Source organism: Toxorhynchites rutilus, chromosome 2 (genome assembly GCF_029784135.1).
Source record: "Toxorhynchites rutilus septentrionalis strain SRP chromosome 2, ASM2978413v1, whole genome shotgun sequence".
NCBI lineage: Eukaryota > Metazoa > Arthropoda > Insecta > Diptera > Culicidae > Toxorhynchites > Toxorhynchites rutilus.
In genome coordinates this window covers 37,123-52,263 of record NC_073745.1, presented here as the reverse complement: position 1 = coordinate 52,263, position 15,141 = coordinate 37,123, and the positions used below count along the sequence as shown (strand labels likewise).

At 43.6% G+C, this 15,141-nt stretch overlaps 1 protein-coding gene and 2 pseudogenes across 1 annotated transcript; all 3 read right to left on the bottom strand.

The window, feature by feature from the left end:
- Nucleotides 1-3,544: 3,544 nt before the first annotated feature.
- On the bottom strand, nt 3,545-3,673 carry LOC129772131 (U4 spliceosomal RNA; annotated as a pseudogene).
- A 774-nt stretch (nt 3,674-4,447) lies between these two features.
- LOC129768228 (uncharacterized) lies at nt 4,448-13,145 on the bottom strand. Its single transcript, XM_055769720.1, has 2 exons — nt 9,087-13,145; nt 4,448-4,587 (listed from the first exon to the last, which is right to left on the bottom strand). The coding sequence occupies exon 1, from the start codon at nt 13,061-13,063 to the stop codon at nt 10,514-10,516; it is 2,550 nt and encodes an 849-aa protein (XP_055625695.1). The 5' UTR covers nt 13,064-13,145; the 3' UTR covers nt 4,448-4,587; nt 9,087-10,513.
- Nucleotides 9,574-9,702, bottom strand: LOC129772130 (U4 spliceosomal RNA; annotated as a pseudogene).
- Nucleotides 13,146-15,141: the final 1,996 nt, after the last annotated feature.

Genomic DNA, 15,141 nt, shown 5'->3' with positions numbered 1-15,141 from the left:
AATTAAATTAATTTCGCGATGCGATGCGATGCGATGCGATCAGTCCGACGGCAGAAAAGAAATGGGATTGCCACTGTTCAGTCCAGTTGCAGAAAATAAATGGGATTGCCACTGTTCATTACGGTGGCAGAAAATAAATGGGATTGCCACTGTTCAGTCCGGTTGCAGAAAATAAATGGGATTGGCGCTGTTCAGTACGGTGGCAGAAAATAAATGGGATTGCCACTGTTCAGTACGGTGGCAGAAAATAAATGGGATTGCCACTGTTCAGTACGGTGGCAGAAAATAAATGGGATTGCCTCTGGTCAGTCCGGTTGCAGAAAATAAATGGGATTGCCTCTGTTCAGTCCAGTTGCAGAAAATAAATGGGATTGCCTCTGTTCAGTCCAGTTGCAGAAAATAAATGGGATTGCCTCTATTCAGTCCGACGGCAGAAAAGAAATGGGATTGCCTCTGTTCAGTCCGACGGCAGAAAAGAAATGGGATTGCCACTGTTCAGTCCGGTGGCAGAGAAGAAATGGGATTGAGAGAGAAGAACATAGTATTTAGGCGAGCGAGCGAGAGAAACTGCGATGCGATGCGATGCGATACGATGCGATACGATGCGATACGATGCGATGCGATAGTATTTAGGGGAGCGAGTGAGAGAAACTGTGCTCCTATCACATTGCAATTGCTATTAAATTAATTTCCGAGCGGGCACCGGCTAATAAACCACTGTTCAGTCCGATGGCAGAAAAGAAATGGGATTGCCTCTGTTCAGTCCGGTTGCAGAAAATAAATGGGATTGCCACTGTTCAGTTCGGTGGCAGAGAAGAAATGGGATTGAAAGAGAAGAACATAGTATTTAGGCGAGCGAGCGAGAGAAACTGCGATGCGATGCGATGCGTTACGATGCGATACGATGCGATGCGATAGTATTTATGGGAGCGAGTGAGAGAAACTGTGCTCCTATCACATTGCAATTGCTATTAAATTAATTTCTGAGCGGGCACCGGCTAATAAACCACTGTTCAGTCCGATGGCAGAAAAGAAATGGGATTGCCTCTGTTCAGTCCGGTTGCAGAAAATAAATGGGATTGGCACTGTTCAGTACGGTGGCAGAAAATAAATGGGATTGCCACTGTTCAGTACGGTGGCAGAAAATAAATGGGATTGCCACTGTTCAGTACGGTGGCAGAAAATAAATGGGATTGCCACTGTTCAGTCCGGTTGCAGAAAATAAATGGGATTGCCACTGTTCAGTACGGTGGCAGAAAATAAATAGGATTTCCACTGTTCAGTCCGGTGGCAGAGAAGAAATGGGATTGACACTGTTCAGTCCGGTGGCAGAGAAGAAATGGGATTGCCACTGTTCAGTACGGTGACAGAAAATAAATGGGATTGCCACTGTTCAGTCCGGTCGCAGAAAATAAATGGGATTGCCACTGTTCAGTACGGTGACAGAAAATAAATGGGATTGCCACTGTTAAGTACGGTGGCAGAAAATAAATGGGATTGCCTCTGGTCAGTCCGGTTGCAGAAAATAAATGGGATTGCTTCTGTTCAGTCCAGTTGCAGAAAATAAATGGGATTGCCTCTGTTCAGTCCAGTTGCAGAAAATAAATGGGATTGCCTCTATTCAGTCCGACGGCAGAAAAGAAATAGGATTGCCTCTGTTCAGTCCGACGGCAGAAAAGAAATGGGATTGCCTCTGTTCAGTCCAGTTGCAGAAAATAAATGGGATTGCCACTGTTCAGTACGGTGGCAGAAAATAAATGGGATTGCCTCTGTTCAGTCCAGTTGCAGAAAATAAATGGGATTGCCTCTGTTCAGTCCAGTTGCAGAAAATAAATGGGATTGCCTCTATTCAGTCCGACGGCAGAAAAGAAATGGGATTGCCTCTGTTCAGTCCGACGGCAGAAAAGAAATGGGATTGCTTCTGTTCAGTCCCGTTGCAGAAAATAAATGGGATTGCCACTGTTCAGTACTGTGGCAGAAAATAAATGGGATTGCCACTGTTCAGTCCGGTGGCAGAGAAGAAATGGGATTGAGAGAGAAGAACATAGTATTTAGGCGAGCGAGCGAGAGAAACTGCGATGCGATGCGATGCGATACGATGCGATACGATGCGATGCGATAGTATTTAGGGGAGCGAGTGAGAGAAACTGTGCTCCTATCACATTGCAATTGCTATTAAATTAATTTCTGAGCGGGCACTGGCTAATACACCACTGTTCAGTCCGATGGCAGAAAAGAAATGGGATTGCCTCTGTTCAGTCCGGTTGCAGAAAATAAATTGGATTGCCACTGTTCAGTCCGGTGGCAGAGAAGAAATGGGATTGAAAGAGAAGAACATAGTATTTAGAGGAGCGAGTGAGAGAAACTGTGCTCCTATCACATTGCAATTGCTATTAAATTAATTTCCGAGCGGGCACCGGCTAATAAACCACTGTTCAGTCCGATGGCAGAAAAGAAATGGGATTGCCCCTGTTTAGTCCGGTTGCAGAAAATAAATGGGATTGCCACTGTTCAGTTCGGTGGCAGAAAATAAATGGGATTGCCACTGTTCAGTCCGACGGCAGAAAAGAATTTGGGATTGCCACTGTTCAGTACGGTGGCAGAAAATAAATGGGATAGCCTCTATTCAGTCCGACGGTAGAAAAGAAATGGGATTGCCTCTGTTCAGTCCGGTTGCAGAAAATAAATGGGATTGCCACTGTTCAGTACGGTGGCAGAAAATAAATGGGATTGGCACTGTTCAGTACGGTGGCAGAAAATAAATGGGATTGCCACTGTTCAGTACGGTGGCAGAAAATAAATGGGATTGCCACTGTTCAGTACGGTGGCTGTGGCTGCAGTTCGAGATCGTGCTGATGACACGAAGGGAAAGCCCTTTACTGGACGCTATGTGGTAGGCCAGATCACGTAGAGCGCATAACGAGTATGCGCCTACTGGTGCGATCCGGTAGTACCGCGTCACTTGGGAGTTTGGCCGGGCGGAGCCAAGGGAAGGAAAAGGGAGAGGAAGGGTGGTTGGAATTTCGGATCTTTGGAGGAGGGGTGTTCAATACTTACCAGCGCTTGTTGCGCTGGGATCTGCCGGCGATGATGTCCAGGGTGCTCCCGATGGTGTCCAGGATGCTCGGGCGATGTCCAGGGTTGTGATACGTTTATGACAAAAAAGAGGGGTTCGGTACTTCGCCACGACGCTCCTACGTCCGTGGTATGGTTGAGAGTGTCCAGTTGAGAGTGCGTTTATTCTGTTCAAGTTTTCTCTTATATACAGACATTGCCTTCTTATCTACCCCAGAAGGGCGTAGCATAAGAGAGAGAAAATTACAATTATTTATTCTAAGCCAGACGGGCGAACGAGGGATGATTATTAACACGCTCGCAGGCGTGTTATCTTTTCCTCTCCGTTTTATTACTTATTGTCCTAGCTCGGAGATAGGCTCCGTTTATAGCACCCATAGTGCTCTCTTTTTGGGATTTCTCCCGTCCTTCGGTATTTACGATCGGAGATAGGCTCTGATCGTAAACACATTACGTCGTTTTGCTTATTTTTGTTTTGTTCTCCTTCCCGGCGGGTTATCGCTGGCCGGAGGAGTTTTATGATATTTAGGTTTTCAGCTAGCAATAATCGCACTTCGGAAAAACCTCATTAGTTACGATAAAGCCACTGCGCAAGCTATTCTGTGTATTTAGGATAGAGCGCGATCTAAGCATCCGCTCTATCGTTCTCGCCATGAATCACGCTCTAAAGGCATGATCCGTGCGGCGACATACCGGCCCTCGTAAATCGCGTAAGGCAGATTTACCAATTGAGCTACGCCGCATCTGTTTCTAATAATTTTTTCTTCTATGCTTCTGATGCTGTATCTTTTATTACTGTATAATTCGCAATTGTTTCATCTTATATTCTCTTTTCAATATTATGTTTTTCTTACATTCAATTTCCTAACCTGAAGTTATACAATGCAATTCGTTTGCTATGAGCGGATGACTTCCGTTTATTCTTCATACATGGTGTGTTATAAATTCATTCTTTGCTTCGTTACAATTTATTAGCCACTTTGCCTTCAGATTCATTTACAATGCAAATCCTATTCATTTTAGCTTTGTGTTACACTTCATTTTACTCTCGCAGGAGTATTCAATTTTCAAATTCAATACTTCTTCTATCCATAGAAGAGTCTTCAACTTTATGTACTTTAATAGCCATACAACGGCGCCTAATTGCTTCTTTCACTGAACAAATTATATTTTTTTTTACTATTACATTAGACGACATATCTTCTCGTCAGTTTATGCAACCCTTTGTTGCTTATATTTCTTATTCATTGTCAGATTCCTCATTTTGACTACAATTATTTCATATTCAATTATTTTCTTCTATTTTACATTTTGTGTACTTATGGTCTAACAGAGTTTTAAATCACTTTTTCTCTTCAATTCTTCGGCATGCCGCCTTGCTTCATTGAACGTCCCTCCAATGCTTGGTTTTAAAGCGCTGTGTCTTCTAATTGTTGCCGGTTCAATAGGTTGTCCATTCGGATATGGACATCGGGTCCTGCTGTGGCTCTGGATCTGGTGCAGCATCTTCGTCTGCAGCAACGTAGATAAATGATCCCGATTATAATCATTAGTATGCTTACGAAAAGGGCGGCGTTCCTCCAAAGATACTTCGATTTCGGATGGAAGGGATCCAAACTGTTGTACACGGTTATCATAGCGTTGTTATCGTAGGGATTATCGGGCTTCGGCTCCACCACATCTTTTACGGTGTCATTGAATTCGTCCAATAGGTGATCGGCCACCTGGTATTTAGATTTGAAGTATGTTGCAATCTTCTTGTTCATGCCATTTAAACTTGCATGTATCGTTTTGTTGTTGGATTGTATACGGCAATCTGGCTGGAGAGTTACTACTGCTGCCTCATAAGGTGGTGACATTACCACGTTGTCGCAATGTATAACTATTGCCTTTGTATCGGATGCATAGTATAAAACGGTATTAGGAGTGGACAGTGTCTCCATCATAGCGTAAGGCGTGGTTAACAGTTTTGTTGCACATTTGCGGGTACTTGCGATATGCAGTATGACAGCCGCTACGCAATCCACTTCCTTACTCAGTTCTGGTTGAACCGTAATTAAATGCGTATCATTCAGTTTTGTTAGTTCGATCGATGGGTAGAAGAAGTCTTGGTTGTGGCCTACCGCGATGCGATCATGTTCTGTTACAATAATTGAGCCATTCTCAGCCCGTGGGATCGGTATTATCTTAAATACCTCGAACTCAACTTTGTTGATGACAACACTCGTCATGGTAATTATGAGGGAGCCGTTGACTACACGCGTGTTGTATTTTACGGCTGATGGGTGATCCAGGACAATGTAACCAGTTGGCAACGCTTGTGAAATGTTTTTTCTGGTTTGGGCTAGTTCGTCGACGGACAAAGGAAACGTTCGAACTTTCCTATATCTATTCAATGTTCCATCGATAACTTCTCGTGCCAATATCGTGGTTTCTAACATCGTTGTTCGTAACCTTTGAACCTTATCCGCAGAATATAATTGTTTTAATTGAGTCATGTCTTTGTACAATTTATAGTATCTCTCGTTAAGCTGTTCTCCCATTTTGGACGCCTTGGTATTCATTTTTACCATTGACTCCGATATTTGGTGAATTTTTTCGTCTTCATGAACCCTCATTGCCTGTAGCTCGTTTTCCATATCGTCGCTACCAAATATTAAGTCCGCCAAAAAACCGAAGAACCCTTTGCTTCGTTTAGTTCTCGTTGTCTGCTTGATCTCATCAATCGCATCATCGCATAAACGTTCAACAGATGTTGCAATTTGCTCTAGGAGAGAGTCTTCGATGACAAACTCCATGTCTTTCATCGCTACTGTCACATTATTCCGTATCGAGTTAATTACTTCAATGTCTTCATCGGGCACTACGTTGGTTTGTATATTTGTTTGCCATATGCCTCTATGTAATAAGCACGTTCCTTCGTGGTCGAACATTAGACCGTCTTTGTCAACGGGTTTTATGGATATAGCGTTGATCAACGTGAACGACATTACGAACAACATCATTATTTTCAATATACGTGAGATGTTGAACCAAGATTTAGAAATGCCTTTTGTTGTAGTCTTATTTCTACGTCTTTTTTTTCGCGTTGATTTTTTTGATTTATCTTCGGTCGAGGTTATCAGCATTACGTTGTTAGAACTCGCGGTGGTATACTTGTTGACCGGTTCTAAGGGCAAGGGGTTGTCGTTGACTCTTATTGGTTGTCTGATGCTAAATTCATCGATTGAGAAGTGCGCAGCCATCATATCTCGTAGTTCTTTATCGTGTTGCAATAGTTCATGATCGTTTTGATAAATTGATCTGACATTACCGAAAATAAACCATCCAAGCTTACTTCGGACTGCTATTGGGTCATTGTCACTTCCCCTTCTTGTTTCCATGGCGGTAAGCAAATGGCTTTGATTCAGCCCTATGAGAATTGTTGGCCTTGCAAGCTCGTAGCTTTCGATCGGAAGGTTTTCCAAATGCGGATATTTTGTAGCCATTGCTTTGTAGTTCATTGTCTGAGTCGGAAGTTGTAAGTTTTTAATGGTTCTTACACCGTCAAGTCGGTACGACCTTCTGGACGACCCCTGAATGCGAACTTGTACTTTTCTACTGTTCAGCTCGTTTCGAGACACGTCCTGTGTCCATTTTAATTGTAGTGGTTCTTCTCTGCCGTATAGGTCCAAGGAGTTTGCCATTTCCTCATCTAGCAATGTCAGGGAAGACCCTGTGTCTAGGAAGGCATATGTATCGACTGAATGCCTTCCGTGTTGAAGTGTTACTGGAATCACCTGGTAGTATATCTCGTTTGCTGAGGACTTGTGAATATTGCAGTTGGCTTCAAGCGGAACTGTAGCGGACGTATTACGAGGTGTTGGTTCCATGTCTGGATTCGAGTGTAACATTCTGTGGTGGTGCTTGTTACATCCACTCAAGCCGCACCTCCTAGATCGTCTGCAATCTTTAACCATATGTCCGGTGCCTAGACATCCGAAACATATTTTACATTGTACTGCCAATCGACATCTTTTTTGGATGTTGGAGTTCTTAAATTCCGTGCAATTGAAGATTTTATGGTTATTCGAGCAAACCGGACATTTCATGCGTGGCATCTCTTGATGGACATGTATCTGGCTTCTAACTGTAGAAGGTAGAGGAGAAGCCATATTCCTCATTATTTTGGCGTGAGGTTTCAGCCAGTTACTCATTTCTTCTAAAGATGGGGCATCACCAGTCGTCGTTCTATGGCGTGTCCATTCTATTTGCAGGTTATAAGGTAGTCTCTTAACTAGGTCTTCTATTAACCTCGCATCTAGTAGGTAACCTCTTTGATTTATGATCGTCATGTTTGCCACCATATTTTCTAAAGCATCTGACATTTCGATTATTATTGATCTACTTTCTCTTTTAAGCTTCTGTAGATCGTGCAGTAGTTCCTCATATATGAATTTAGGGTTTCCGAAATTTTCCTCTAGTCTCTCTATTATACTCGGAACATTTTCCGAGTTTATAAATAGTTGCTGCACGCTTCTAGCTGCGCGTCCTTCAAGGGCAGCTTCAAGTCTGGAGAGATTTTCATGATTGGAAAACGCACATTCTCTCGTGCTGACTTCGTAGATCCTTTTGAATTTAGCCCAATCTTTGGGCGACCCGCTGAATTTTGGCAAGGGAGTCAAAGCTTGCCTCTTCATTAGAATCGTAAAATCTCCATGCTGTGGAGCTGGCATCATTGCACTCTGCTCCCAGCCAATTGATGGACCGGATCTCATTGGTAGTGGTGTTTGAATCGTTGCTCGGTCACGTTGTTGCCCGGAGATATTGATTAGGGGTTCAGTTGACTGTGCTTGCGCCGGAGAGCATGGTAATTCTGTTTGTCGCTGTGTTGCTATTGTCGTTGCGCCCACGACTAGAGCGTTGAGTGATGCCTGCATTGTTACTATTTCCTTTTTTAATGTGGTTATGTTGTTGCGTTCGCTAACATGCATCTCAGCTAGTTGTGTAACTAGATTCGTCAGCTCCTCTATCTGTTTTTGTTCCCTCGAATTAGTTGAGGGATGAGACGCTGCAGGTGCCTGTGCCTTTCCCTCACTTTCGTTTGTTTTGGTAGGGGAACAAAGCGAGCATACTAAATAGGTTTCCTCTTCAGTGGGTGTATGTCCTACACAGGAATGATGATAATTCCTTTTGCACTGTCTGCATTGGACCAGATTGTCTAGTTCAATTTTCTTGCCACATGCATCACAGCACGGGCGTGATGATCTCGTAAAGCTTGATATCATTATTCCTGAGTGAGGAGCCTGGTTGCCGTCACTCGATGTTTAAACTGTGTTATAATGCGCAAGTGGCGAGGCGCCTGGTTGCCTTCGCCTTGTCTTAAACCAAGCGTGGCGCCTAGTTGCCTACGCTGATTTCAAACGTTGCACAATATTCGTCTTCCGGCCCTCGTGACCGGATTACAGTTGATGTTGACGAGGCGCCTGGTTGCCTTCGTCCAACTATGCCTGACTGGCGATCGGTCTGTTTATAAAGCTGGACTTGTTTCAACAAGATGCCGATTTCTACGGCCTAATTTGTCCGTCTTTCAGGACCTAATTTCTGTTTCTTGAAATGCGCAATTTGCCTCTTGGCTAAATGGTGATGTCCACAGACAACCTCACCTTGTTCGTCTTTACAAGACCGAACCTCTCCGTTCAACGACGGGCGCAAATCAATTTAACAGGATTCTCAACTCAACCGAGCGTGTTGTGAGTTCGTACAGTGTCTTTAGGAAAAGACTCCTCTCTGGAGCCACCAAATGTGGCTGCAGTTCGAGATCGTGCTGATGACACGAAGGGAAAGCCCTTTACTGGACGCTATGTGGTAGGCCAGATCACGTAGAGCGCATAACGAGTATGCGCCTACTGGTGCGATCCGGTAGTACCGCGTCACTTGGGAGTTTGGCCGGGCGGAGCCAAGGGAAGGAAAAGGGAGAGGAAGGGTGGTTGGAATTTCGGATCTTTGGAGGAGGGGTGTTCAATACTTACCAGCGCTTGTTGCGCTGGGATCTGCCGGCGATGATGTCCAGGGTGCTCCCGATGGTGTCCAGGATGCTCGGGCGATGTCCAGGGTTGTGATACGTTTATGACAAAAAAGAGGGGTTCGGTACTTCGCCACGACGCTCCTACGTCCGTGGTATGGTTGAGAGTGTCCAGTTGAGAGTGCGTTTATTCTGTTCAAGTTTTCTCTTATATACAGACATTGCCTTCTTATCTACCCCAGAAGGGCGTAGCATAAGAGAGAGAAAATTACAATTATTTATTCTAAGCCAGACGGGCGAACGAGGGATGATTATTAACACGCTCGCAGGCGTGTTATCTTTTCCTCTCCGTTTTATTACTTATTGTCCTAGCTCGGAGATAGGCTCCGTTTATAGCACCCATAGTGCTCTCTTTTTGGGATTTCTCCCGTCCTTCGGTATTTACGATCGGAGATAGGCTCTGATCGTAAACACATTACGTCGTTTTGCTTATTTTTGTTTTGTTCTCCTTCCCGGCGGGTTATCGCTGGCCGGAGGAGTTTTATGATATTTAGGTTTTCAGCTAGCAATAATCGCACTTCGGAAAAACCTCATTAGTTACGATAAAGCCACTGCGCAAGCTATTCTGTGTATTTAGGATAGAGCGCGATCTAAGCATCCGCTCTATCGTTCTCGCCATGAATCACGCTCTAAAGGCATGATCCGTGCGGCGACATACCGGCCCTCGTAAATCGCGTAAGGCAGATTTACCAATTGAGCTACGCCGCATCTGTTTCTAATAATTTTTTCTTCTATGCTTCTGATGCTGTATCTTTTATTACTGTATAATTCGCAATTGTTTCATCTTATATTCTCTTTTCAATATTATGTTTTTCTTACATTCAATTTCCTAACCTGAAGTTATACAATGCAATTCGTTTGCTATGAGCGGATGACTTCCGTTTATTCTTCATACATGGTGTGTTATAAATTCATTCTTTGCTTCGTTACAATTTATTAGCCACTTTGCCTTCAGATTCATTTACAATGCAAATCCTATTCATTTTAGCTTTGTGTTACACTTCATTTTACTCTCGCAGGAGTATTCAATTTTCAAATTCAATACTTCTTCTATCCATAGAAGAGTCTTCAACTTTATGTACTTTAATAGCCATACAACGGCGCCTAATTGCTTCTTTCACTGAACAAATTATATTTTTTTTTACTATTACATTAGACGACATATCTTCTCGTCAGTTTATGCAACCCTTTGTTGCTTATATTTCTTATTCATTGTCAGATTCCTCATTTTGACTACAATTATTTCATATTCAATTATTTTCTTCTATTTTACATTTTGTGTACTTATGGTCTAACAGAGTTTTAAATCACTTTTTCTCTTCAATTCTTCGGCATGCCGCCTTGCTTCATTGAACGTCCCTCCAATGCTTGGTTTTAAAGCGCTGTGTCTTCTAATTGTTGCCGGTTCAATAGGTTGTCCATTCGGATATGGACATCGGGTCCTGCTGTGGCTCTGGATCTGGTGCAGCATCTTCGTCTGCAGCAACGTAGATAAATGATCCCGATTATAATCATTAGTATGCTTACGAAAAGGGCGGCGTTCCTCCAAAGATACTTCGATTTCGGATGGAAGGGATCCAAACTGTTGTACACGGTTATCATAGCGTTGTTATCGTAGGGATTATCGGGCTTCGGCTCCACCACATCTTTTACGGTGTCATTGAATTCGTCCAATAGGTGATCGGCCACCTGGTATTTAGATTTGAAGTATGTTGCAATCTTCTTGTTCATGCCATTTAAACTTGCATGTATCGTTTTGTTGTTGGATTGTATACGGCAATCTGGCTGGAGAGTTACTACTGCTGCCTCATAAGGTGGTGACATTACCACGTTGTCGCAATGTATAACTATTGCCTTTGTATCGGATGCATAGTATAAAACGGTATTAGGAGTGGACAGTGTCTCCATCATAGCGTAAGGCGTGGTTAACAGTTTTGTTGCACATTTGCGGGTACTTGCGATATGCAGTATGACAGCCGCTACGCAATCCACTTCCTTACTCAGTTCTGGTTGAACCGTAATTAAATGCGTATCATTCAGTTTTGTTAGTTCGATCGATGGGTAGAAGAAGTCTTGGTTGTGGCCTACCGCGATGCGATCATGTTCTGTTACAATAATTGAGCCATTCTCAGCCCGTGGGATCGGTATTATCTTAAATACCTCGAACTCAACTTTGTTGATGACAACACTCGTCATGGTAATTATGAGGGAGCCGTTGACTACACGCGTGTTGTATTTTACGGCTGATGGGTGATCCAGGACAATGTAACCAGTTGGCAACGCTTGTGAAATGTTTTTTCTGGTTTGGGCTAGTTCGTCGACGGACAAAGGAAACGTTCGAACTTTCCTATATCTATTCAATGTTCCATCGATAACTTCTCGTGCCAATATCGTGGTTTCTAACATCGTTGTTCGTAACCTTTGAACCTTATCCGCAGAATATAATTGTTTTAATTGAGTCATGTCTTTGTACAATTTATAGTATCTCTCGTTAAGCTGTTCTCCCATTTTGGACGCCTTGGTATTCATTTTTACCATTGACTCCGATATTTGGTGAATTTTTTCGTCTTCATGAACCCTCATTGCCTGTAGCTCGTTTTCCATATCGTCGCTACCAAATATTAAGTCCGCCAAAAAACCGAAGAACCCTTTGCTTCGTTTAGTTCTCGTTGTCTGCTTGATCTCATCAATCGCATCATCGCATAAACGTTCAACAGATGTTGCAATTTGCTCTAGGAGAGAGTCTTCGATGACAAACTCCATGTCTTTCATCGCTACTGTCACATTATTCCGTATCGAGTTAATTACTTCAATGTCTTCATCGGGCACTACGTTGGTTTGTATATTTGTTTGCCATATGCCTCTATGTAATAAGCACGTTCCTTCGTGGTCGAACATTAGACCGTCTTTGTCAACGGGTTTTATGGATATAGCGTTGATCAACGTGAACGACATTACGAACAACATCATTATTTTCAATATACGTGAGATGTTGAACCAAGATTTAGAAATGCCTTTTGTTGTAGTCTTATTTCTACGTCTTTTTTTTCGCGTTGATTTTTTTGATTTATCTTCGGTCGAGGTTATCAGCATTACGTTGTTAGAACTCGCGGTGGTATACTTGTTGACCGGTTCTAAGGGCAAGGGGTTGTCGTTGACTCTTATTGGTTGTCTGATGCTAAATTCATCGATTGAGAAGTGCGCAGCCATCATATCTCGTAGTTCTTTATCGTGTTGCAATAGTTCATGATCGTTTTGATAAATTGATCTGACATTACCGAAAATAAACCATCCAAGCTTACTTCGGACTGCTATTGGGTCATTGTCACTTCCCCTTCTTGTTTCCATGGCGGTAAGCAAATGGCTTTGATTCAGCCCTATGAGAATTGTTGGCCTTGCAAGCTCGTAGCTTTCGATCGGAAGGTTTTCCAAATGCGGATATTTTGTAGCCATTGCTTTGTAGTTCATTGTCTGAGTCGGAAGTTGTAAGTTTTTAATGGTTCTTACACCGTCAAGTCGGTACGACCTTCTGGACGACCCCTGAATGCGAACTTGTACTTTTCTACTGTTCAGCTCGTTTCGAGACACGTCCTGTGTCCATTTTAATTGTAGTGGTTCTTCTCTGCCGTATAGGTCCAAGGAGTTTGCCATTTCCTCATCTAGCAATGTCAGGGAAGACCCTGTGTCTAGGAAGGCATATGTATCGACTGAATGCCTTCCGTGTTGAAGTGTTACTGGAATCACCTGGTAGTATATCTCGTTTGCTGAGGACTTGTGAATATTGCAGTTGGCTTCAAGCGGAACTGTAGCGGACGTATTACGAGGTGTTGGTTCCATGTCTGGATTCGAGTGTAACATTCTGTGGTGGTGCTTGTTACATCCACTCAAGCCGCACCTCCTAGATCGTCTGCAATCTTTAACCATATGTCCGGTGCCTAGACATCCGAAACATATTTTACATTGTACTGCCAATCGACATCTTTTTTGGATGTTGGAGTTCTTAAATTCCGTGCAATTGAAGATTTTATGGTTATTCGAGCAAACCGGACATTTCATGCGTGGCATCTCTTGATGGACATGTATCTGGCTTCTAACTGTAGAAGGTAGAGGAGAAGCCATATTCCTCATTATTTTGGCGTGAGGTTTCAGCCAGTTACTCATTTCTTCTAAAGATGGGGCATCACCAGTCGTCGTTCTATGGCGTGTCCATTCTATTTGCAGGTTATAAGGTAGTCTCTTAACTAGGTCTTCTATTAACCTCGCATCTAGTAGGTAACCTCTTTGATTTATGATCGTCATGTTTGCCACCATATTTTCTAAAGCATCTGACATTTCGATTATTATTGATCTACTTTCTCTTTTAAGCTTCTGTAGATCGTGCAGTAGTTCCTCATATATGAATTTAGGGTTTCCGAAATTTTCCTCTAGTCTCTCTATTATACTCGGAACATTTTCCGAGTTTATAAATAGTTGCTGCACGCTTCTAGCTGCGCGTCCTTCAAGGGCAGCTTCAAGTCTGGAGAGATTTTCATGATTGGAAAACGCACATTCTCTCGTGCTGACTTCGTAGATCCTTTTGAATTTAGCCCAATCTTTGGGCGACCCGCTGAATTTTGGCAAGGGAGTCAAAGCTTGCCTCTTCATTAGAATCGTAAAATCTCCATGCTGTGGAGCTGGCATCATTGCACTCTGCTCCCAGCCAATTGATGGACCGGATCTCATTGGTAGTGGTGTTTGAATCGTTGCTCGGTCACGTTGTTGCCCGGAGATATTGATTAGGGGTTCAGTTGACTGTGCTTGCGCCGGAGAGCATGGTAATTCTGTTTGTCGCTGTGTTGCTATTGTCGTTGCGCCCACGACTAGAGCGTTGAGTGATGCCTGCATTGTTACTATTTCCTTTTTTAATGTGGTTATGTTGTTGCGTTCGCTAACATGCATCTCAGCTAGTTGTGTAACTAGATTCGTCAGCTCCTCTATCTGTTTTTGTTCCCTCGAATTAGTTGAGGGATGAGACGCTGCAGGTGCCTGTGCCTTTCCCTCACTTTCGTTTGTTTTGGTAGGGGAACAAAGCGAGCATACTAAATAGGTTTCCTCTTCAGTGGGTGTATGTCCTACACAGGAATGATGATAATTCCTTTTGCACTGTCTGCATTGGACCAGATTGTCTAGTTCAATTTTCTTGCCACATGCATCACAGCACGGGCGTGATGATCTCGTAAAGCTTGATATCATTATTCCTGAGTGAGGAGCCTGGTTGCCGTCACTCGATGTTTAAACTGTGTTATAATGCGCAAGTGGCGAGGCGCCTGGTTGCCTTCGCCTTGTCTTAAACCAAGCGTGGCGCCTAGTTGCCTACGCTGATTTCAAACGTTGCACAATATTCGTCTTCCGGCCCTCGTGACCGGATTACAGTTGATGTTGACGAGGCGCCTGGTTGCCTTCGTCCAACTATGCCTGACTGGCGATCGGTCTGTTTATAAAGCTGGACTTGTTTCAACAAGATGCCGATTTCTACGGCCTAATTTGTCCGTCTTTCAGGACCTAATTTCTGTTTCTTGAAATGCGCAATTTGCCTCTTGGCTAAATGGTGATGTCCACAGACAACCTCACCTTGTTCGTCTTTACAAGACCGAACCTCTCCGTTCAACGACGGGCGCAAATCAATTTAACAGGATTCTCAACTCAACCGAGCGTGTTGTGAGTTCGTACAGTGTCTTTAGGAAAAGACTCCTCTCTGGAGCCACCAAATGTGGCTGCAGTTCGAGATCGTGCTGATGACACGAAGGGAAAGCCCTTTACTGGACGCTATGTGGTAGGCCAGATCACGTAGAGCGCATAACGAGTATGCGCCTACTGGTGCGATCCGGTAGTACCGCGTCACTTGGGAGTTTGGCCGGGCGGAGCCAAGGGAAGGAAAAGGGAGAGGAAGGGTGGTTGGAATTTCGGATCTTTGGAGGAGGGGTGTTCAATACTTACCAGCGCTTGTTGCGCTGGGATCTGCC

Coding starts and splice junctions, on each gene's coding strand:
- LOC129768228 (XM_055769720.1), bottom strand. CDS start 13,063: ATGGTTAAAGATTGCAGACGATCTAGGAGGTGCGGCTTGAGTGGATGT.